At 38.2% G+C, this 26,007-nt stretch overlaps 1 protein-coding gene across 1 annotated transcript in view; it reads right to left on the reverse strand.

Annotated features, from left to right (window-relative positions):
- JPH1 (junctophilin 1) overlaps positions 1–26,007 on the reverse strand; it is a 401,933-nt gene that overhangs the window by 363,859 nt on the left and 12,067 nt on the right. The window contains exon 2 of the mRNA XM_053715136.1: positions 948–1,701. Coding sequence (XP_053571111.1) covers positions 948–1,701 — 754 coding nt within the window. The remainder of the gene's footprint in view (positions 1–947; positions 1,702–26,007) is intronic.

Genomic DNA, 26,007 nt, shown 5'->3' on the forward strand with positions numbered 1-26,007 from the left:
GTTATCTCCATCACTAAAGTTAATTCTAGAATTGCATCACAGGACCTAATTGTTCTTTGTGTTTTTTTTATCCCTTTTGTGCATTTATTTTATTATCGCCTCTACACAAATGCAAACATGGTACCCTTTAGCATACTGTGCAATGAGACAGGATATCATTCTTGGGTTTACAAATATAAAATGGCTATTATATAATCACTTAATTAGCATCACTGAACAAATATGGTAAAAAAGAAAACAAGCATTATTTTCTTTGTGGTTGGAAAGAATTACGTACAGGTTCCAGAAAGACAGGTTTAGTAAGGGTAAATTAAATTTAATAACTGATTTCACATTCATGATGTGGTTAAAGTAAGAGGAACTACTCCTTTAAGAAACTAAATTGTGATTAAAGGGACAAACATTTTCTTTCATAATTCAGATAGAGCAAACAATTGTTAAGAACTTTCCAATTTAATCTTATAATCTAACTTGCTTTGTTCTCTTGGTATACTTTGTAGCAAAACATCCCTAGGTAAGAACAGCAGTGCACTACTGGGAGCTAGCTGATGATTGGTGAATGCACATAAACGCCTTTTGTGTTTGGATCACCTGCTGTGTTCAAACAAACAAATCAAATTTGAAAATAGAAATAAAATAAAAGTTGTTTAAAATTGCATGCTCAATCTTAATCATGAAAGAAAAAATTTCGTCTTCATGTCCCATTAAAATCATTTTTATATGTTGCATCTAGAGGAAATTTAATTTAAATTTATTACACTGTTATTAAGGATTGATGAAAAAAAGTTTGTAGATTCTGGTTCATCAAAGGAGTTGGGGAGTTGTCTTTCTAAGCCAGTGAGCAATCTGTCCCTAGGGATCAGCTGGGCAAAAACATGCATTTCCTGTTAGGTTTAAATAGTGCTCTTTCAAATGCATGACATATTTTTTTAGTTTAATGTACCTACCTGGAGGCTGCTATTTCTACTTTTGTTCTTGCCACCGCAGCTGCCCTCTGAGCTCCTTCAATCGCCCTCTCAACTTTTTCCTTCGTTTTTGTGTTCTTTATCGGGATAAGCTGCTTTCTAATTCCACGGACCAAAACATTGTTTTTATATTTCCCTTCCTCTTTTGTGCCATCTGGAAATATGGTACAACCATATCCATGCCTTCTGTTATTCTGCCATTCACCTTCATACTTCATCCCATTGGATCGCTCACTAACACCGAATCCGGTGCGTTTATCATTCTTCCACTCTCCCATATAGGTTTCTGTAGTTGTAGCATCTACGTGATCTTCCACAGGAAAATAGTCACAATCTCCATCTCCAAAGCTAATTGTAGAATTGGCATCACTGGAACTAATTCTACTAATTGCGGCGTCGCTTCTCACAGAGCTGCGTTTGCTAGATATGGAGAGCTTGGACTCAGATTTGCGTAGTTTAATGCTACCGAGAAGTGATCCTCTTCTGAACAAACCTTTCTTTTTGCTGGTCAGTAGCTCAGAGTCACTGTGAAAATTTAAGACAAATCCTCCACGTGTTCCTGCAGGACTGTCTGCTCCTATGTCATGTAGCACAGTGCCATTGCTTTGTTCACTACGCAGTGATGATAAGGAGGTTCGGAGAGGTGAACGAATTACGGTGGCCATGCCGTATGGAACACTTTGGCGTACTCCATATCCATGCCTCATTCCCCCCATCCACTGTCCCTGATAAGTACCTGTAAAATAAATAACATGAATTAAGCTAAGGGAAAAAAAAAATGTTATCATTAAAGGAAAAATTGCACAGAATTTGCAGAAAAAAAATCATTGGGTATCAACTTATTTCTCTTAAAGGGACATTATACACTCATTTTCATATAACTGCATGTAATATACACAACTATAAAGAATAAGATGCACAAATACTGATATAAAAATCTAGTATAAAACTGTTTAAAAACTTACTTATAAGCTCTCAGTTTAGCTCTGTTGAAAAGGTAGCTAGAAAGCCCACTGCAAGTGGGAAATAAGACACTCCCCCCTACCCCTTCTTTTGCATATGAAAAGACCCTTTACACAAACAGGAGCAAGCTGGAGTAGGTAGCTGACGGTATTCTCATAAAACGTTGGGGCTTGGTTAGGAGTCTGAAAATCAGAGCAATGCTATTTAAAAATAAGCAAAACTATATATTTTTTTTTAAAAAAACTTAATGGGCTATATAAATAGATCATCTGCAAAACATTTATGCAAAGAAAAAATTAGTGTATAATGTCCCTTTAAGGACATTTACTTTTCAAGGATAAATAAGAGAGTCAGAATTTTTTTTTTATGTAATTCATCTCAGCCTGGCCATTGTTTTTTTTAATCGTCTATCTTTTTATCGTAAGCCAAGGTTGAGAGTTTTACAAACTCAGACAAACCATTTTCTGAATAGTTTTTTTCCCCAGGCTATTAAAATAGCAAACAGGAATACTTCTCTTATTTCACTTTTGGCAAATTACACTTTAGTCACTCTTTGTGAATATATTTGATGGTTGGATGTTTACACTGCTGATTGTATTTGTTTGTTCATTGTCATCTGATACCTTTGCACCTTGTATAATTTTTCTTTTTTATACTTAGTGAATAAATGATTCTCTTCGTCTTAATATGTTTTATTCATGTTTCAACATTAGATAAACAATACAAGCTTGCCTTTTTACAAGATACAAAGATACAGCATCAGTATTAAGGATTCCAACATACATTACGCCTGATTCTCAAACACTCGCCAGCATGGAGAGAAATAATTGGCTTATTTTACTGAGCATTATATTGTAAAGTAAGTGTCTCTCCTTAAAGCCTAATAATAGCGAACTCCCCTTAATGAGATACACAGTTCCCAATGTAAAAATTGCCTTTAAAACAATCTCTTGTAATACTGACCAGGCATCTTATAGAATCTCTCCAGACTGGAGAGCTTACGAGAATCGGGCCAACAGTCTATCAATATGGGCAAACTATATATTTTTTTCTTTCTTTGTCCCTTGAAGTGTGCAAGGTGTAAACAAGAGGCATATTATAAAATAACCTGAACTGTAGTAGCTGAACAATAGTGGCCTCCTTATAATAAAGGCCTCCTGGGGGGGCGGAGCCGACCATGGACTGAAATCGCCGCATAATTCTCAAGCTCTGTAAATCCTAAAACACAGTTGGGGCATAATACCCTATTTACTCATGCTTTAATCATATACATATGTTCAGCAACTTCATTGAACTTTACAGCAAAGAGAAAGCTAAAGAAACAAAGCGTGAGTAACATAATAAGCACTGCTTATAACGGAGCACCATAATCGCCACATAAAAAACAGCTTTAACCCTATAAAAGAAACTAAACTCGCCACAGAGACTGGACCGTTAGTCGCAATTTAGATCTGGCACCACTCCCAAGAAAAAGCAACTACCCGATCACTAACCGAGTGAGCTGGCGTGGTGACAGACTGGGTACAGAAAAGAAGCTGAAGGAGGCGGCCATAACGGCGCCAGCGCAAGTTAAAGGTAAGCGCCATATTTGAATAAAACAAAAGCACAGGCGATCAGACTTACTCATACCGCTATAGTACAAACACAGGTCACACGGAGCTGAACGACACAAACACGGGATGGGAAGCCCTGCGGTACAAATATAGTCATTTGCTATACAGTTAACAGAAGCTGCTTTAGAGACATTTCATCAGGCACAACGACGGGCCCATACACGCTGACCTTGTGGCACCGGATCTGATCATTTGAACACTAGTGACTAATACCTACCTCCCCGCAGCTAATTTTTCAGACGATTGACTTCCCAGATAGATCTTAATAAATTGGCTCAGTCTGAGAGAGGTTTGAGAGAAGGTGCAAGCTGTTCTCTTTCTCTTCCACCTAATCAGTCAGAGGCATTTGCTGAAAGACCAGAATACACCCCTGAGAGCATTAACAGGGATCATAGTTCCATACCCCTACTTCAACTCATACAAACAATTTGGAAGATAAATAAACAAATAAAATAAACCTAAAAGGGGGCATAAAGAGAGCAAAGGAGAGGGAGGGAAGGAGAAACAAAGAAAATTAAAAGAGGGAGAGAGAGAAGGAGAGAGAAAGGGAGAAAGAAAGAAGGGGAAAACTGATGATAATCTGGATCACACTACCCCCTTAAATATAAGCAGTGCTTTAACGATAGTAAGCCTACGTCCTGGGAAGAAAAACTGTATAGCCAGACTCCCGCTGAGATTTCAAACATGGCATCAAGGAGGTCAGTTAAAGGGGACAAAAATGCGAAAAATAACCCCAATAAGATGAGTATGTTCTTTAAAACGTCACAGGCGTTGACAATGGAGGATGAAGATTCATCTCAGACTCCAGAAGAGACAGATATCCAACAAGATATGGCGGTGGACACTCCACTCACAAGAGCTGACCTAAAAGATCTTCCCACAAAAGGAGATTTCACCTCATTCATACAACAAGTAGAGTGGAGTACCTAGAGGAACAGACGGAAACACAGACATCTGATATGGATTTAATAAACAGAAAACTCTTGGCACAAGAATCACAAATATCTTTCCTTCAGGAAAAATTGGAGGATTTGGACAATAGAGGGAGGAGGCAAAATATAAGGATTAGAGGACTGCCAGAAAGAATAACTCCTGAAAATCTGCACTCCTCCCTCCAGGATTTGTTCAAGACCATATTAAGAGAACCTGACTATAACGAAATACCACTTGATAGAGCCCACAGGGCACTACGTCCACAACCCAAGGAAAAGGAGCCCCCAAGGGATGTAATCATAAAGTTCCACAAATATCTGGACAAAGAGAGGATAATGAAAGAATCAAGACAGCAGCAATCTATATCTTACCAGGAGCACCAGCTACAAATTTACTCTGATCTTAGTCCACTCACTCTACAAAACAGAAAAGAAACAAGATTCTTGACACAACATCTTCAAGACAACGGAATCCCTTATAGATGGGGGTTCCCCTTTAGTATCAAAGTGCTGAAAAACAACCGCATGCACATCTACAAATCAATAGACGACCTGGAAACCTTTTGTACTCAACTTGGAATATCACAACCCTCCCTGCCATCTCTACATGAAGCAAAAGCTCCAGCAGAAACCAACCCACTACAGCAAAGACCTTGCTGGCAAACAGTTCAGCGAAAGCGTCCAAGAGCCCCTGCTGCGGGTGGCTCATCAACAGTACAGGAATCTGATGATGGGTGACTTATAACCTTGTAAACAGAACATAGATCTTAAGAAGACACCAGGGGTCCGGAGGTAACTCTCTGGTTCACCTCTGCTTTGAAGAGGCTGGTTCTCAATGACTCAGGTAACACTGTTTGTTGTTTCTTATGTTGTGCTGTTCAGAGCCCTTCAGGATTAGGCATTGCGTCTAAACACAAAAGACTTAGCAGTGGACTCATGTACAGTTATAGATCTGAAACGTTATTGTTATTGTTATTAACAGACTTTGCAGTTATAATAAATCACTAGAGTCTATGGAGTTCTCCGAATATTTATCCAGTATAGGTATTGAAAGTACCAATAAATAATAATAGGGAAAAGAAAAAAAAAATCGTACAAACAGCAAGTGTAACTTTACTACTTTGTTCCCCCAACTGTGTCTAGACCTAAAAAGGTCTTTGGATTCCCCTACCTTTTTTTCTTTTACTTTTTTCTCTTGTTTTTATCTATCAATGGAAAATACGATATTGACAATGAGATTTATAGTTAAAGTGTTGATAATGTTTTATTTTGTTATCAGGTTAAGTTTGATTTCTATGTATTGTTGGTCACCACTATATATGAGGTATCATTGTATTGTCCGCCCGTTAGAGAGGATGATTAAGAAAGTGCAATTGTTAACTAAATCCTCTAGTCAATGTCTCATGACATAAAGTTAATATCGCAAAACTGTAAGGGTCTGAACTCCCCCACCAAAAGGTCAATTGCCCTGGCGTGGTTTAAAAAATCACAGGGATCGATAGTGTTTCTACGAGAAACTCATTTCCCCAAACATAAAGAACCAACTCTATACTCCAAATATTACACTCAAATTTTTTTTAACTCTAATGATAGGAAAAAGAATGGGGTAGGCATCTTAATAAGTAAAGACGTCCCTTTCCAAATTATAGATCAATATTCAGATGAAGAAGGCAGGTTCTTGATATTAGTGGGTACACTGTATAACACTCAGCTAACTTTGATGAATATATATGCGCCCAATACGAACCAACAATCATTCTTTAACAAGGCCCTAAACAAATTGGGAGAAGTTCGAAGAGGGGTGATATTAGTGGGTGGAGATTTAAAGATCACACTGAATCCACTTATAGACTGCTCCACAGGGAAAAGTCAAATAACCCAGAAAAATAGAACATGTATCACCCAAAAAACAAAATTTATGCTTACCTGATAAATTCATTTCTCCTGTAGTGTGGTCAGTCCACGGGTCATCATTACTTCTGGGATATTATCTCCTCCCCTACAGGAAGTGCAAGAGGATTCACCCAGCAGAGCTGCTTTATAGCTCCTCCCCTCTACGTCACCTCCAGTCATTCGACCAAAGGACCAACGAGAAAGGAGAAGCCCAAGGGTGTAGTGGTGACTGGAGTATAATCCAAAAATTTTTTTAGCCTGCCATAAAAAACAGGGCGGGCCATGGACTGACCACACTACAGGAGAAATGAATTTATCAGGTAAGCATAAATTTTGTTTTCTCCTGTTAAGTGTGGTCAGTCCACGGGTCATCATTACTTCTGGGATACCAATACCAAAGCAAAAGTACACGGATGACGGGAGGGACAGGCAGGCTCTTTATACGGAGGGAACCACTGCCTGAAGAACCTTTCTCCCAAAAACAGCCTCCGAAGAAGCAAAAGTGTCAAATTTGTAAAATTTGGAAAAAGTATGAAGAGAAGACCAAGTTGCAGCCTTGCAAATCTGTTCAACAGAAGCCTCATTCTTAAAGGCCCAAGTGGAAGCCACAGCTCTAGTAGAATGAGCTGTAATTCTTTCAGGAGGCTGCTGTCCAGCAGTCTCATAGGCTAATCGTATTATGCTACGAAGCCAAAAAGAGAGAGAGGTAGCCGAAGCTTTTTGACCTCTCCTCTGGCCAGAATAAACGACAAACAGGGAAGACGTTTGACGAAAAACCTTAGTTGCCTGTAGATAAAATTTCAGGGCACGGACTACATCTAGATTGTGTAGCAGACGTTCCTTCTTCGAGGAAGGATTAGGACACAAAGATGGAACAACAATCTCTTGATTGATATTCCTGTTAGTGACCACCTTAGGTAGGAACCCAGGTTTAGTACGCAGAACTACCTTGTCTGAATGAAAAATCAGATAAGGAGAATCGCAATGTAAGGCAGATAACTCAGAGACTCTTCGAGCCGAGGAAATAGCCATTAAAAACAGAACTTTCCAAGATAACAACTTGATATCAATGGAATGAAGGGGTTCAAACGGAACACCCTGTAAAACATTAAGAACTAAGTTCAAACTCCATGGCGGAGCAACAGTTTTAAACACAGGCTTGATCCTAGCTAAAGCCTGACAAAAAGCTTGAACATCCGGAACTTCTGACAGACGTTTGTGTAAAAGAATGGACAGAGCTGAAATCTGTCCCTTTAAGGAACTAGCGGATAAACCCTTTTCTAAACCTTCTTGTAGAAAAGACAATATCCTTGGAATCCTAACCTTACTCCATGAGTAACTCTTGGATTCGCACCAATATAAGTATTTACGCCATATTTTATGGTAAATCCTTCTGGTAACAGGCTTCCTAGCCTGTATTAAGGTATCAATAACTGGCTCAGAAAACCCACGTTTTGATAAAATCAAGCGTTCAATCTCCAAGCAGTCAGCTTCAGAGAAGTTAGATTTTGATGTTTGAATGGACCCTGGATCAGAAGGTCCTGTTTCAGAGGTAGAGACCAAGGCGGACAGGATGACATGTCCACTAGATCTGCATACCAAGTCCTGCGTGGCCATGCAGGTGCTATTAGAATCACTGATGCTCTCTCCTGTTTGATTCTGGCAATCAATCGAGGAAGCATCGGGAAGGGTGGAAACACATAAGCCATCTTGAAAGTCCAAGGTGCTGTCAGAGCATCTATCAGAACCGCTCCCGGATCCCTGGATCTGGACCCGTAGCGAGGAAGCTTGGCGTTCTGACGAGACGCCATGAGATCTATCTCTGGTTTGCCCCAACGTCGAAGTATTTGGGCAAAGACCTCCAGATGAAGTTCCCACTCCCCCGGATGAAAAGTCTGACGACTTAAGAAATCCGCTTCCCAGTTCTCCACTCCCGGGATGTGGATTGCAGACAGGTGGCAAGAGTGAGACTCTGCCCAGCGAATTATCTTTGATACTTCCATCATTGCTAGGGAGCTTCTTGTCCCTCCCTGATGGTTGATGTAAGCTACAGTCGTGATGTTGTCCGACTGAAACCTGATGAACCCCCGAGTTGTTAACTGGGGCCAAGCCAGAAGGGCATTGAGAACTGCTCTCAATTCCAGAATGTTTATTGGAAGGAGACTCTCCTCCTGATTCCATAGTCCCTGAGCCTTCAGAGAATTCCAGACAGGGCCCCAACCTAGTAGGCTGGCGTCTGTTGTTACAATTGTCCAGTTTGGCCTGCTGAATGGCATCCCCCTGGACAGATGTGGCCGATAAAGCCACCATAGAAGAGAATTTCTGGTCTCTTGATTCAGATTCAGAGTGGGGGACAAATCTGAGTAATCCCCATTCCACTGACTTAGCATGCACAATTGCAGCGGTCTGAGATGTAGGCGTGCAAAGGGGACTATGTCCATTGCCGCTACCATTAATCCGATCACCTCCATGCATTGAGCTACTGACGGGTGTTGAATGGAATGAAGGACACGGCATGCATTTTGAAGCTTTGTTAACCTGTCTTCTGTCAGGTAAATCTTCATTTCTACAGAATCTATCAGAGTCCCCAAGAAGGGAACTCTTGTGAGTGGAAAGAGAGAACTCTTCTTTTCGTTCACCTTCCATCCATGCGACCTTAGAAATGCCAGTACTAACTCTGTATGAGACTTGGCAGTTTGAAAGCTTGAAGCTTGTATCAGAATGTCGTCTAGGTACGGAGCTACCGAAATTCCTCGCGGTCTTAGTACCGCCAGAAGAGTACCCAGAACCTTTGTGAAGATTCTTGGAGCCGTAGCCAATCCGAATGGAAGAGCTACAAACTGGTAATGCCTGTCTAGAAAGGCAAACCTTAGATACCGGTAATGATTTCTGTGAATCGGTATGTGAAGGTAAGCATCCTTTAAATCCACTGTGGTCATGTACTGACCCTCTTGGATCATGGGCAAAATTGTTCGAATAGTTTCCATCTTGAACGATGGAACTCTTAGGAATTTGTTTAGGATCTTTAAATCCAAGATTGGCCTGAAAGTTCCCTCTTTCTTGGGAACTACAAACAGATTTGAGTAAAACCCTTGTCCTTGTTCCGACCGCGGAACTGGATGGATCACTCCCATTAATAAAAGATCTTGTACGCAGCGTAGAAACGCTTCCTTCTTTGTTTGGTTTGTTGACAACCTTGACAGATGAAATCTCCCTCTTGGGGGAGAGGATTTGAAGTCCAGAAGGTATCCCTGAGATATGATCTCTAACGCCCAGGGATCCTGAACATCTCTTGCCCAAGCCTGGGCGAAGAGAGAAAGTCTGCCCCCCACTAGATCCGGTCCCGGATCGGGGGCCCTCGATTCATGCTGTCTTAGGGGCAGCAGCAGGTTTCCTGGCCTGCTTGCCCTTGTTCCAGGACTGGTTAGGTTTCCAGCCTTGTCTGTAGCGAGCAACAGCTCCTTCCTGTTTTGGTGCAGAGGAAGTTGATGCTGCTCCTGCTTTGAAATTACGAAAGGAACGAAAATTAGACTGTCTAGCCTTAGCTTTGGCTTTGTCCTGAGGCAGGGCATGGCCTTTACCTCCTGTAATGTCAGCGATAATCTCTTTCAACCCGGGCCCGAATAAGGTCTGCCCTTTGAAAGGTATATTAAGCAATTTAGATTTAGAAGTAACATCAGCTGACCAGGATTTTAGCCACAGTGCTCTGCGTGCCTGAATGGCGAATCCGGAATTCTTAGCCGTAAGTTTAGTTAAATGTACTACGGCATCTGAAATAAATGAGTTAGCTAACTTAAGGGCTTTAAGTTTGTGTGTAATCTCATCTAGTGTAGATGATTCAAGTGTCTCTTCCAGAGACTCAAACCAAAATGCTGCTGCAGCCGTGACAGGCGCAATACATGCAAGAGGTTGCAATATAAAACCTTGTTGAACAAACATTTTCTTAAGGTAACCCTCTAATTTTTTATCCATTGGATCTGAAAAAGCACAGCTATCCTCCACCGGGATAGTGGTACGCTTAGCTAAAGTAGAAACTGCTCCCTCCACCTTAGGGACCGTCTGCCATAAGTCCCGTGTGGTGGCGTCTATTGGAAACATTTTTCTAAATATCGGAGGGGGTGAGAACGGCACACCGGGTCTATCCCACTCCTTAGTAACAATTTCAGTAAGTCTCTTAGGTATAGGAAAAACATCAGTACTCGCCGGTACCGCAAAATATCTATCCAACCTACACATTTTCTCTGGTATTGCAACTGTGTTACAATCATTCAGAGCCGCTAATACCTCCCCTAGTAATACACGGAGGTTTTCCAGCTTAAATTTAAAATTTGAAATATCTGAATCCAGTCTGTTTGGATCAGAACCGTCACCCACAGAATGAAGTTCTCCGTCCTCATGTTCTGCCACCTGTGACGCAGTGTCTGACATGGCCCTAATATTATCAGCGCACTCTGTTCTCACCCCAGAGTGATCACGCTTACCTCTCAGTTCTGGTAATTTAGCCAAAACTTCAGTCATAACAGTAGCCATATCCTGTAATGTGATTTGTAATGGCCGCCCAGATGTACTCGGCGCTACAATATCACGCACCTCCCGATCGGGAGATGCAGGTACTGACACGTGAGGCGAGTTAGTCGGCATAACTCTCCCCTCGTTGTCTGGTGAAATATGTTCAATTTGTACAGATTGACTTTTATTTAAAGTAGCATCAATACAGTTAGTACATAAATTTCTATTGGGCTCCACTTTGGCATTAGCACATATAGCACATGTATCTTCCTCTGAATCAGACATGTTTAACACACTAGCAATTAACTAGCAACTTGGAAATGCTTTTTCAAGTAATTTACAATAATATGAAAACGAACTGTGCCTATAAGAAGCACAGAAAAAATTATGACAGTTGAAATAAATAAATTATAGCATCAAATCTTTGTAAGAAATATACAATTTTAGCAAAGGATTGTTCCCATTAGCAAAGGATAACTAACCCTGACAGCAGAAAAAATACACAAATAAACGTTTTTTATCACAGTCAACTACAATCTTCACAGCTCTGCTGTGAATGATTACCTCCCTCAAAACAAGCTTTGAAGATCCCTGAGTTCTGTAGAGATGAACCGGATCATGCAGGAAGAAAATGAACCTCTGACTGAGTTTTTTGATGCGTAGTAAAAGCGCCAAAAATGGCCCCTCCCCCTCACACATAACAGTGAGAGAGATCAGTAAACTGTTTAAATTTAAACAAAACTATTGCCAAGTGGAAAAAACAGTGCCCAAAACATTTTTTCACCCAGTACCTCAGAGAAATAAACGATTTTACATGCCAGCAAAAAACGTTTAACCTCAATAAATTAATTGTTATTTAAAAACCTATTGCAAGTCCCTGCAAATTAGGTTAAGTCTATGCATACAGTATAAATCCAGTGAAGTACCATTCCCCAGAATACTGAAGTGTAAAATATACATATATGACAGCCTGATACCAGATACATCTACTGTATTTAAGGCTGAGTTTACATTATAACGGTATGGCAGGATTTTCTCATCAATTCCATGTCAGAAAATATATAAACTGCTACATACCTCTTTGCAGATTAATCTGCCCGCTGTCCCCTGATCTGAAGTTTACCTCTCCTCAGATGGCCGAGAAACAGCAATATGATCTTAACTACTCCGGCTAAAATCATAGAAAAAACTCAGGTAGATTCTTCTTCAAATTCTACCAGAGAATGAATAACACACTCCGGTGCTATTATAAAATAACAAACTTTTGATTGAAGGTAATAAACTAATTAAAATCACCACAGTCCTCTCACACATCCTATCTATTCGTTGGGTGCAAGAGAATGACTGGGGGTGACGTAGAGGGGAGGAGCTATATAGCAGCTCTGCTGGGTGAATCCTCTTGCACTTCCTGTAGGGGAGGAGATAATATCCCAGAAGTAATGATGACCCGTGGACTGACCACACTTAACAGGAGAAATTAGATACTCTTTTACTAATGGATGTTTGGAGGCTACACCATCCTAAAACACGTAGCTATACCTTCTACTCGCACCCGGGCCATTCTTACTCTAGAATAGACTATTGGCTGTTAGACCATAATAATATAGCTTTAGCCACTGAAGCAGAGATTCTGCCGATATCATGGTCGGATCACGCTTCTATCACCCTAGAACTTAGTTGGCCCTCAATGCCCCAACGCCAATCTATGTGGCGGCTGGACCCTACCCTACTACACAATCCACTTATTAAAAATCATATAAGCGAACACATAAAAGAATTTTTTAGGCACAACACTTCATTGGACACAAATAAGGTTAATAACTGGCTAGCACATAAAGCGACTATTAGGGGAGAGTTAATTAAACAAAGAGCAACCCTCCGCAAACAATATGACACAGAGTATCAAACACTATTCTCTAATTTAAAGACAGCAGAACAGCGACATAAACTCAACCCCACAAGTGATGATCTCACACGGCTAGTGTGCGAGGCCAGAACTGCCTTTCGAAAACTCTTACAAAAGGCTGCAAACAACAAAGCATTCTACCTTAAAAAAATTTACTTTCATAATAGCAATAAAGCAGGTACGTGGTTGGCAAAAACCTTAGCAAAAAGGATATATCAGGCCCACATTTTCAAAATTGAAAATGATAGGGGACAGACTGAGAAGGAGCCGAAAAACATAGCAAATGTATTCGGTGACTATTATGCTAAATTATATAATATTGCGAACCAGGATGCAACAGGAAACTTAGAAGCCCTTAATCAGTACCTGGATTCGGTAGATACACCTAAAATTTCCACCCAAGAGGCGGATACCCTGGATTCCCCATTCACACTGAAAGAGATCTTAGACGCTATTGAGACACTGCCCAATTATAAAAGCCCAGGCCCAGATGGATTTTCAAATGACTATTATAAAATGTACAAATCACTGATAGCCCCACATTTATTAAAAGCATTCCAACACATAGATGAATTAGGGGGTTTTCCAGCAGAATGTACGGAAGCCTATATTTCCGTGCTCCCTAAGCCAAACAAGCCATCTAACCAACCAAGTAGTTATAGACCCATATCGCTACTCAACACAGACCTCAAACTTTACGCAAAGATTTTGGCTGGGCGCATCAATAAGATATTACCTCAGATTGTCCACCTGGACCAAGCAGGTTTTGTCCCGGGGAGGGAAGCGAGAGACAACACCATCAGAACATTACAACTAATTGACTATGCTAAAATTAATAAACTAGGGATGGTGATTGTCTCCGCTGACGCTGAAAAAGCGTTCGATCGCTTAGACTGGAGATTTTTACAAGCAATATTACGAAAAATGGGATTTGGGGAAACTGTTATAAAAAGAATCTTTAGTCTATATCACAATTCCTCAGCTAAAGTAAAAGCAAATAATATACTATCTGATAAGTTTTTTATTCAGAACGGAACCCGACAGGAATGTCCTTTATCTCCCCTTTTATTTGTGTTGAGTATGGAAGTCCTGGCCCATAAAATTAGACAGAACACGCAAATCTCAGGCATAAAAATAGGACAAAATAACTATAAATTGTCACTCTACGCAGATGATGTGCTACTCACATTATCTAACCCAACTGAGTTGATCCCAGAGGTACTGAGGGAGTTTAGGGAGTTCGGATTTTTTTCCAATTTCCTACTAAATGATCAAAAATCAGAAATTTTGAATATCACTATGCCAAATAAGGAATATTCTGAATTACTAAAGAAATGCCCTTTCACTCCCCAAAAAAAAGCCATTAAGTATCTGGGGATCCACTTGTCACCTAGACCCAGTACTCTGTTTGAGAAAAACTACCAAAACTTATATAATGAACTAGCTAAAGATCTAAATAGGTGGAGTGACAAATCGATCTCATGGTGGGGTCGCATACAGGCGGTGAAGATGACCGCATTGCCCAAAATTCTCTATATGCTCCAAACCGTACCAATTGCGCTAACTATCTCATTCCGCAATAATCTCCAAAAATTGTTAAACAACTATATATGGGGCAAAATTAAACCAAGAATCATTAAGTCCACAATGTATAGACCTACCCAAAGTGGAGGTCTAGGACTCCCCAACATTGAATTATATTATAAAGCAAAATGTTTACAAAAAATATTAGATTGGCACCGAAATGCGGACAACAAGGCCTTGGTGGCATTGGATTCCCATATTTTGAAGGCCCCTTCCCCCGGGGTGCTGTGCTGGGTAGAAAGAAAGAGTCGCCCCCCATGGATTAAAGCATATCCACTTTATCAACATGTATTCGACATTTGGGATACTACTATAGCCGGTGAAAGTAGAATATCGTCCCTTAGATCCCCAATGTCTCCAGTTTCACCTAATGCTGAACTACATGGAGGTTTGGAACAAAAACTTACTATGCAGCTTGATTGGGAAATAGGTTATACAACGCCCATACACAATTTTTTAACTGGCGGTAAACTTAGGCAGAGAACTGATCTTGGGGATGTAATGGGGGGTGCCTTCTCGAAGTGGCTGAAATATTTTCAACTTCAGCACTTTCTGACCACCTCCCCAGATAAAGAAAAACTCACTAGACAACCCACCTTGTTTGAGCAACAGTGTCTCAGTAATCAACCCTTGTGTCATACTTTGGCATGGGCCAAGAAGGTACTGTCGCTCAGTGAATTGACCGAAGTTCCTAATTATGTGAGTAGATGGCATAGGGAGCTAGGGAGAGAATTAAGTGAACAGGATTGGAAATACATTATGCAGAACACCAGAAAATCCTCAACATCTGCTAGGGCTCTAGAATTAAACTTTAAAATCCTGACAAGGTGGTACCTCACCCCAGCGAGAATTAAGACAATTTACCCGACAGCCTCTGATATGTGCTGGAGGGGGTGCAGGGGTAGGGGCTCCATGATACATGTCTGGTGGTCCTGCACCAAGCTACAACCTTAAAAATAGGGGAATATATTAAAACAACGAGTATCAAATGCAACCTACAACAGAATTACTAAACCTACTCCCAAAATGCAAATGCAAAATACGCAGGAAATTAATACAGTTAGCTCTAAACACTGCTAAATCCCTAATAGCTACTAATTGGAAGTCACAAGTAATCCCCACATATAAGGCCTGGGAAGCGTCAATGGATCATACGATCCAATTAGAGGAATATGGCTATTTTGTAAGAAAAGATATGGAAATGTTTCACAATGTAAAGTTCTATTGGGAAACACGAATGCATGCACATTAAGAGTTGTATATAATCTAGGAGAAATTTATAGCAAATGGGAGAGGGAAGTCCTTTCGGAGAACATACAGGCACTGTATAAATAATTATATCCTTACATCGAGATGGGCATGAGAATCTTCAGCTTATGCATAACTGTGGTGACCAACTTTTGTTTTTGTTTTTCCTAGTAAGTTGTATAGGTTGTTTCATAATCTATTAAAAATACAATATAGGATGTTAAGCCCTTGTAAAATGCAACATGACATGTTGACTTGTACCCATTGTGATCTGAAATGCACTACCATGTACTGTTTTATTTTTTCATCCAATAAAAATAAAATAAAAAAATAAAAAATAAAGGCCCCCTGTGACAAGATGCATCCTCTCTTGGACTGCCTGCAGAATATATGTCATCGAAGAACAGGACGAAGGGATGAAAAAGAGGCCGCTCTTGGACCTCAAAATTTGTTGAAATCTTTTGGGCAAATAGAATTCTGACTCTAGGCATCTAGCAAATAATAGATGTATTTATCTCTCACAATATACAGAATCATACAGAATACAAGGCGGTAATCACACTTGTATAACTGACTATGTCCTACAGCTCACATACATTTGCAAAGCAGGAGATTATTCAGAACATATGAGAAATAAAATAAATATACGGATTACTAGTGAAAGTGCCCCAATATGATATAATCCATTAACCTGAGTCAAATTCGCAAAATGCTGTTCAATAAATCTAAAAAGTAGTAAATATGGAGATTGAAAAATGAACTAATATTTAATTGACCTAAGTATCAGTATTTATCTTGGTCACAATACGAGAATACATTTATTATCATAAACTCAATCAAGATAAGTAACTCTATAACAATTATCACTCTAAAAAGGCATGGGGGTCGCGTAAATAGACTGAAAATTACATGTTCTAATGAATTAGAGCATGCAGTCTTTCAAATATTATGGCCCTTTAACACTGTCACTGTGCTAGCACAATTTTTTCGCAAATCAAGGGATAAAGCCTTTGAATAACATGGCACAATTCATGTTTCTAGCCTTTGCTTTCGTCAACTATGAACATATATAAATGAACCTGGGTTTGTATGTAAGCAATACACAAACGGGGGGGGGTAAGAGTAAGCAATCACTGTGCATAATGTTGCATAGTGAGGTAAAAATGACCAGAATTAAAATATATCGCTCCATACTCTCTCAGCAATTAGAACAAGCACAGTTTTAAAACTTTTTAATGCTATTTTACGCAATGTAGAAAAAAGAAACTGAATACATCCTGTAATCTTGTTTTATTTTCTTTTTATGGAGATTACATTTAAAGTTTAAAAGTTTAAATTACAAAAAAAAATCTAATATATATATATAATGACCAAATTAACTCAATGTCCTACTCTACTCTGTCTGAACTATAAAAGATTAATTTTAACTTCCATGCCTTTTTAAATGACAACCTTTCAACAAAAAATCAGGAACTCTTGTTCTTGTATTCATTTTTGTCCCCCAAAAAACGCTATTCTTTTGTATTTGGCTAATTCTATACATTTTAGGTACACAAGTGACACTACAAAAGTTTTACTAATTAGTTTTTTTGTTTTTTGGGTTTTGTTTTTTTTTTAAAAAAAAAACAATCTCAAATACTTTACTAATTCTATATAAAGCTGTGCTTGTGACAGTGCATGCAACATACAATTACCACAACATGCATATGTACATTTCTAATATTTTGTCTTCAGACATAATAGAGCTGAATAAATGTATATTTATACTTTTTATTATTCACACAGTATTTGTTTCTAAACAGGCATAAGTAGCACTTTAATATACAGCAGATGCTACTGAAATTTAAATTTATAAATTCAACTTGAGTCCTCTTCATATGTTTGGATATGTACCAGAAGAGGAAAGAACTATTCCCATAGAAACCATTGCACATGATGACACTGATATCAATGCAACAGAGCATTTCAACTATCAACCCACACATCAATCTGATGCAGGAAATTCAATGATGTTTGCTTTGAAGACAAAATATGTTCAAATGTTCACTGAATAATTTTAGACTGAACACAGGTTCTAATCACAAGGATCAAAATACTGATTAACAAGTTAATAAAGAAGCATACATGTATTTCGTTCATTATACCACATTATCCAAAAGTTTGCACATATGGAAATTCAACATGTTTTAGCGTGCTAATATATTTATTGTGGTTATCTAGGGCTCTGCAGAAGATTTTAGTTGTAAAATAATGGGACAAATTACAAGTGGAGCACAAAATTTTGCTTTGCGAGTGCGCTATTTGCCATCCACTCATAATACTAGTGAACTCATTTGTGTGCTGCATTAGAGGTGAGGTGCAATGCGAGCGCGATTTGCGTTTGCATTGCAGGGAAGCTTTGCGCTCACGAGAGCGTGCTTCCATAGGCTCCAATGAGAGCCTCGTTTTCATGCCGTGAGACACGGCATGAGAACCTAGCACGGCAAAGGGGGTACGTTGCGCAGCAATGGGCAGGAAATGTACAATATATATGTATATGAATATATACAAATATATGTGTTTATATGTGTATTATACACATATTAACACATAAGTATATATGTATATAAACAAGTATATATATATTTACAGTGAACACACAGTCCTCATAGACTCTTCAGTGCCGGTTTTTTTCTTACACCTCAACTCCCCTAACTTTAACCCCTAAAAACTGCTTTATGCCACCTTAAATAAGGCACCATACAGTTTATTTTGGGGGCAATTGGGGGCATTTTTAAAATTAACCAGAGATCTGAACTCTGGTTAATTTTCAGAGCGCTAATTGCTACTACGAGCTTGAAGTAGCATTAATCAGCCACTTGTAATGGCTGGCTATTTATCGTGCGCCCATAAACAGGCAAATTTGCCCATTTGTTATCTAGTCCAATATTTCTATAATTTGTTCTAAAATATGTCATATTTTAAAGGGACATTAAATAGTTATGAAACAATTTTTTTCTTTCACAATTCAGATAGAGCATACCAATTGAAACAGCTTTTCAATGTATTTCTATTATCTAATTTGCTTCATTCTTTTGGCATCATTTGTTGAAGGAGCAGCAATGCACTACGGGAGCAAGCTAAAAGCCGATACCAATAGGCATATATGAACAGCTTCTGAGCCTACCTACTGTAGCTATGCTTTTCCACACAAGATACAAAGAGAACAAAACAAATTAGATATTAGAAAGAAATTGGAAAGCTATTTAAAATCACATGCCCTATCTGAATCATGAAAGAAAAAAGAGAGCTAAAAAAATGTTAAATAATATATTTGCGTGAACATGTTAGTTTAAAATAAATAAACATATTTAACTAGAAGTGTATGATTCTGTACAGAAAGTCAGTTGTTGACTGGTAAGACTTCAACAGCTTTATTGGTTAACAGTCACATACAGTATGCCATAAAAAAATAAATTTAAAGCACAGGAACATACATTAATCAAAAAACAAAACTAAAATAAATTTAAAGGGATACTGAACACATATTGTTTCTTTCATGATTCAGATAGTGCATGCAATTTTAAGCTACTTTCTAATTTACTCTTTTACAATTTTCTTTGTTCTCTTGGTATCTTTATTTGAAAAAGCAGGAATGTAAGCTTATGAGCCGGCCCATTTTTAGTTCAGCACCCTGGATAGCACTTGCTGATTGGTGGGTAGATTTAGACACCAATCAGCAAGCTGTACCCAGGTCCTGAACCAAAGATGAGCATGCTCATAAGCTTACATTCCTGCTTTTTCAAATAAAGATAGCAAGAGAATGAAAAAAATTATAACAGGAGTAAATTAGAAAGTTGCTTAAAATTGCATGTTGTATCTGAATCATGAAAGAAAAAAATTGTGCTAAGTATCCCGTTAAATATACAATTTTATTAGTTACAACAATAAAAATTGGTGTCCCATTAAGGAGTCCCAGGAGTCAGGACTACTACCTCTGGCGCCCAAGTTTCGGCATTTTTTCACACATAGCTATATACAATTATCTTTTCTTGTCAATCTTTGAGTTTTTTATCCTCACTGGGAATTTTGCCCTCATAACACTATTGCAGCTGCCATAATAATTGCAGCCCTCTCTAGCATATAAGGGGTTAACCCTAACAAACATAAACCTATGAATGAGATAAAGGATGGTAATATACTTGAGGGGTGCCATGGGTGAAGAGATCTAGAAATCACAAATTTACCCCTATGATATTCTGCTAGTAAATCTGTGGTTCAGGGCACTTTATGTCTACACTTAAAGGGACGTTATACGCAAGATTTTTCATTGCACAAATGTTTTGTAGATGATCCATTTATATAGTCTAAACTGCTTTTATTTTATTTTTTTAAAAATTTATAATTTTGCTTATTTTTAAATAACATTGCGCTGATTTTCAGACTCCTAACCAAGCCCCAATGTTTTAGGAGAATACTGATGTATACCTACTCCAGCTTGCTCCTGTTTGTGTAAAGAGTATTTTCATATGCAGAAGAAGGGGGAGGGGGGAGTGTCTGTTTTTTTGCTAGAGAACCACTTTCATTGGATGCTCCAGGTAACCTTTTTAAAAGAGCTAAACTAGGAGTTTCTAGGTAAGTCTTTAAATGGTTTTATACTGGATGTTTATATCAGTGTCTGTGCATATTATTCTTTATAGTAGTGTCTATTACATGCAGTTATATGAAAATTGGTGTATACTGTCCCTTTAACCAGATATTGCGCTTGTTTAAATGTAAGAATTAGAACATTATTACACACGCAGCCTCCATTTTACATTGCCTTGTTTTGCTCCGATTCCCAATAACAACTGTTACAACATTGACAACATTACACAAGTGGGGAGTAAAAAAATGACATATTGCACTTAATGTAAACTCTGTCAGAAAGTAAAAATTACCAGCAATATATAATTGTCTGAAACTTGTTGAAATAAAATTAAGACATTTTTGCACAGGAATTTGAGACTTTAAACGTAAAAGGACAATATTTTGACATTTTTTTTATTTAAGGAATGAATTATACGGTTTATATTTCATTTACAACTTACACGTTTTTTTAGATAATAGTTTTAGACTGTATCACAGCAGTGATTATTTTAGGCTTAAAGTAAGAATTTGAAAGCTTATAATATATTATTAATTATGTCAATATAGAGAGGGGCCTGGAAATCATTGACTTTCTATTTGACTCCCGTTATGTTTTATTCAGCTATTTGTGCAAAATGGAAATAGCGCGCATATTACAATTTGAAAGTAAACGCGTTTTCTCAAATGCAATCGACTTTAGCGCAACTTCAGAGCTCACGTAAAGGGTAGGGGAAGAAAAAAGTTGCATAAAACACAATATAAATACGTGTAAAAGTACAGTTATACTCATATAAACATTGTCTGATAAAAACATATTTAAAAAAATTAATAAAAAAAGATATACAGCCTTAAAGATAGATAGTATAAGGCGCATTGCGCATGCGCAAAAGCCGATTACGAGGAGGATAGAAAAATTACACGGATTACAAGAACATGCTGATGTCACTGATGACGAAAAGGGGGGGGGCTTAACGGACATTTTGAAACGGCTGCGGCGCAAACAGTAAGTACTGTCAAACACAATATATTAGAAAACTGGGCTACATTGGTAAATGATGATTGATGGAAAGTTTCACTTAAAATGGTTTTTGGGTTGACTGTCCCTTTAAGGCTTATAAAATGGCTCTTTAAGCTAAAAAACTTTGTTACAGAATGGCCAACTGCATTTTGCAGGATAGTACCATTTGGGAGCTCTGTTCTGATATTCTCCTGCTGTTCCCCCTTCCATATAAATAACTAGAGACTAGCTAAACCTGCAGATTCATGACCAATCATGTCACTGGAACATCTGACTCCACCCCTGGATCACCTCAGTTTATAACAGGGCATTCCCCTAACCCTGGCCACATCCCATACTGACTCTGCCCCTAAAAATGTAAAGTGCAATTAAACCTTTTTTTTAAATCACTCATTGCAATTAAACATACAAGGGAATGGAAAATCAAAATTAAACTTGCATGATTCAGAGTATGCCATTTTAAGTCACTTCTATTTTCAAATGTACTTTGTTCACTTGGTATTCATTGTTGAATAAAAATATGAACATATCCAACACGGGTGGGAGCTAGCTGGTGATTGGTGCCTGCACAAATTTGTCTCTTGTGATTGGTTGACTAGATGTGTCCAGCTAGCTTACAGTATTGCATTGCTGTTTTTCCAGCAAAGGATATCATAATTCCAGTGCATTTTATGCAAAGAACTTAGAAAATCTTGCAAGTATAGCAAAAATTCACCATGCAGAATGTGAAAAAATGAGCAGCACATACTGGGCTAGATTACAAGTGGAGAGCAAATTTATTTCACGCCCGCAAACAGGCACATTTGCCCGTTTGCAGGTGCATGATAAATAATAAGCCATTACATGTGGCTGGTTATTGCTACCACGAACATGAGGTAGCAATTAGCGCTTAGAAAATTAACCAGAGATCAGATCTCTGGTTAATTTTATAAATGTGCCCCAAATGCCCTCAAAATACAGTGGTGTCTAGCAAGTATAGCAAAAATTCACCATGCAGAATGTGAAAAAATGAGCAGCACATACTGGGCTAGATTACAAGTGGAGAGCAAATTTATTTCACGCCCGCAAACAGGCACATTTGCCCGTTTGCAGGTGCATGATAAATAATAAGCCATTACATGTGGCTGGTTATTGCTACCACGAACATGCGGTAGCAATTAGCGCTTAGAAAATTAACCAGAGATCAGATCTCTGGTTAATTTTATAAATGTGCCCCAAATGCCCTCAAAATACAGTGGTGTCTATTTTATTAATATTTTTAAATTGTAGCATTTTTATTCTTTAATAAAATAACTGCACCAAGTTGTTTTTGGGGGCTAAAGTTAGCGGGTGTGAGGTGTTAGAAAAAAAATGGCACCGAAAAGTGCCTTTACATTGCGGTCTATGGGAACTGTGTGTTCCCTGTAAATATATATGTATATGCTTATATACATATATATTTATGTGTTCATAAATTGTTGTCCACTTGTAATATAAGCGCACATTAGCGCGCGCTGGTATTACTCAGAGGAGTGCAAATATCTTGTTCACGAAAGCAATATTTAGCACTCCATTTGTAATTTGGCCCATTATGTGCCAGATTTTTTATAACTACTTGTTGAAAATTGAAACTTTGGAGGACCATTTTGCATTTTATACAGAAGATAGTAACAATCATACCATAAAAATATTAGATACATTTTAGAATTACATAAATTTCATATTTTATAGAAAGGTGCCAATTCATTTTTAAAAATTGATAAATGCTTCTACCCCTGTCTTAATGTACGTAGAAGAGTCCATAAAAATATTATTATTATTGATTAATAACAAACAATAAACACTTTCAGCAAAAATAAAAATCACCTTCTATAGATTTTCACAAAATGTAACATTTTTCTATAATTTATTTAGAGATTTTTGTATTTCCTCAAACAAGGGTCTAAGAACTCTGACATCAACTGATAAAATGAGGATAGCACATAAGACCCTTTATTTTACCGATTGGTTGTCTAATTTGAAAGATGGGAGTCTGCCCATTCCATGTAGGGGTCATGTGCCACTCTTTAATCTGTGGGACCTCTGCCTCTTACACTTCCTCCTCATTTCCTCATCCACTAGAGAAAAAGCAGGAAAATGTCCTCCAAACAGCACTGATCAAAAGGCTGGTGTTTCATGTGAATGAGAATGCTTTCTCAATATGTATGATGGGTCTCAAAGAACCCAAGCACTATGGCACCTCAAAAATTGGCCTTTGCGCTCATATTTCTGGGTCCCCAATTGCATTTGTTAAAGGGAAATTTAACATTTTGAGCTTATCATATAAAATGTTTAATTCTATATAGTCAAAAATAACTTTTGCAATACACTTACATTATTTATTGTGTCCCCCTTTTCTGTAATTTTATTCCTAAAATTATGGGCTTTCCAAATCTTGTTAAAAGTGGAAGTGAAAATTCCAGACGTAACACTGCTGTATTCTACATAGTCATTGGTTGGACACTCTAGGAATCTTTTATAGCTCTCTCTCATTGGCCTCTCTTAATTAAGGAAACCTAAATTGCAACAACGAAACAACCATAACTTTATAGACACTAAAACTTTACATTTATTTTTTTCAGTATTTAAACAACTAAAATATTTCAAAAATACATCTACTTATTATTCTCAGGATACCCAAACAGCTAGGACGTTCCATGCCGTCCTAAGGGCACTATATCCCAGCGCAATTAGATCGGCATGGAACATCCTAACAGCGGGAAGAGGTTAATAACCATGATTACTAATCATCTAATTATTTCACATGTGCTCCAGCTCAGATATCCTGAAAATCTGGCCTGTGGGGGGGGCCTCAGGACAGGTTTTAAACCCCCTGATTTAGATTAAATAACTTTAAATGCAGCTCTATTTGCCCTACTTTTGATATCTCAATGAATACTGAGTTAGGTTTATCAAGTTTGGATATGGCATTCTTTCTAATTCATATGTTGTTCTACAGAGCCCTGTTTACAAGTGCTAATCCCTTTAACCTGTAGATTTACTAAGACTAGATAATAATTGAACGTTTTAAGCAGAATTAAATTTTGAGTTTACTATCCGTTTATATAAATAAATTAAAACGCATGTATAAATAACTTTATAAATGACAACAGAGAATTTTGAAATTATTTTTTAAATACATTTCCATTCGGCATGAAAGACAATTTTTTTCTCCTGTTTGCAAAATTGTGACTTTGGATAATCATTTCTCTCTTTCTCTAATGCTCAAGAAAGAAACTCAGTGTAAAGTGGCATTCCGAAAGTCCTTTGCATAGCGTCTGTCTGACCTCACAAATGACATTGTTGGCTTGATCACCTTCAATGAGATGGGGAAGGCACAGACTTAAATTTAGGCAATTGTAGAAATATTATATATTACAAAATCAAAATAGAAAATTATTTTTCATTATGTAAGTGCTGAAGGCTTTGAGGGGGTAAAATAGTAATATGCAAGCAATAGCGCAAAAATTAAATTCTATAACACATAAGGACATTTTCTTTTTGCACATTTATGTCCCTTTAATATGGACTGGATAACTGCAGGACAGTGTAAAAAAAACATAATTTATGCTTACCTGATAAATTCCTTTCTTCTGTTGTGTGATCAGTCCACGGGTCATCATTACTTCTGGGATATTATCTGCTCCCCTACAGGAAGTGCAAGAGGATTCACCCAGCAGAGTTGCTATATAGCTCCTCCCCTCTACGTCACCTCCAGTCATTCGACCAAAGACCAACGAGAAAGGAGAAACCAAGGGTGTAGTGGTGACTGAATTATAATTTAAAAAATATGTACCTGCCTTAAAAAACAGGGCGGGCCGTGGACTGATCACACAACAGAAGAAAGGAATTTATCAGGTAAGCATAAATTATGTTTTCTTCTGTTATGTGTGATCAGTCCACGGGTCATCATTACTTCTGGGATACCAATACCAAAGCAAAAGTACACGGATGACGGGAGGGATAGGCAGGCTCATTATACAGAAGGAACCACTGCCTGAAGAACCTTTCTCCCAAAAATAGCCTCCGAAGAAGCAAAAGTGTCAAATTTGTAAAATTTGGAAAAGTATGAAGCGAAGACCAAGTTGCAGCCTTGCAAATCTGTTCAACAGAGGCCTCATTCTTAAAGGCCCAAGTGGAAGCCACAGCTCTAGTGGAATGAGCTGTAATTCTTTCAGGAGGCTGCTGTCCAGCAGTCTCATAGGCTAAACGTATTATGCTACGAAGCCAAAAAGAGAGAGAGGTAGCAGAAGCTTTTTGACCTCTCCTCTGTCCAGAATAAACGACAAACAGGGAAGAAGTTTGGCGAAAATCTTTAGTTGCCTGCAAGTAGAACTTGATGGCACGAACTACATCCAGATTGTGTAGAAGACGTTCCTTCTTTGAAGAAGGATTTGGACACAAGGATGGAACAACAATCTCTTGATTGATATTTCTGTTAGTGACTACCTTAGGTAAGAACCCAGGTTTAGTACGCAGAACTACCTTGTCTGAGTGAAAGATCAGATAAGGAGAATCACAATGTAGGGCTGATAACTCAGAGACTCTTCGAGCCGAGGAAATAGCCATTAAGAATAGAACTTTCCAAGATAACAATTTTATATCAATGGAATGAAGGGGTTCAAACGGAACACCCTGTAAAACGTTAAGAACTAAGTTTAAACTCCATGGCGGAGCAACAGTTTTAAACACAGGCTTGATCCTAGCTAAAGCCTGACAAAAGGCCTTGATGTCTGAATTTTCTGACAGA

The sequence above is a fragment of the Bombina bombina genome, chromosome 5 (genome assembly GCF_027579735.1).
Source record: "Bombina bombina isolate aBomBom1 chromosome 5, aBomBom1.pri, whole genome shotgun sequence".
Lineage (NCBI taxonomy): Eukaryota > Metazoa > Chordata > Amphibia > Anura > Bombinatoridae > Bombina > Bombina bombina.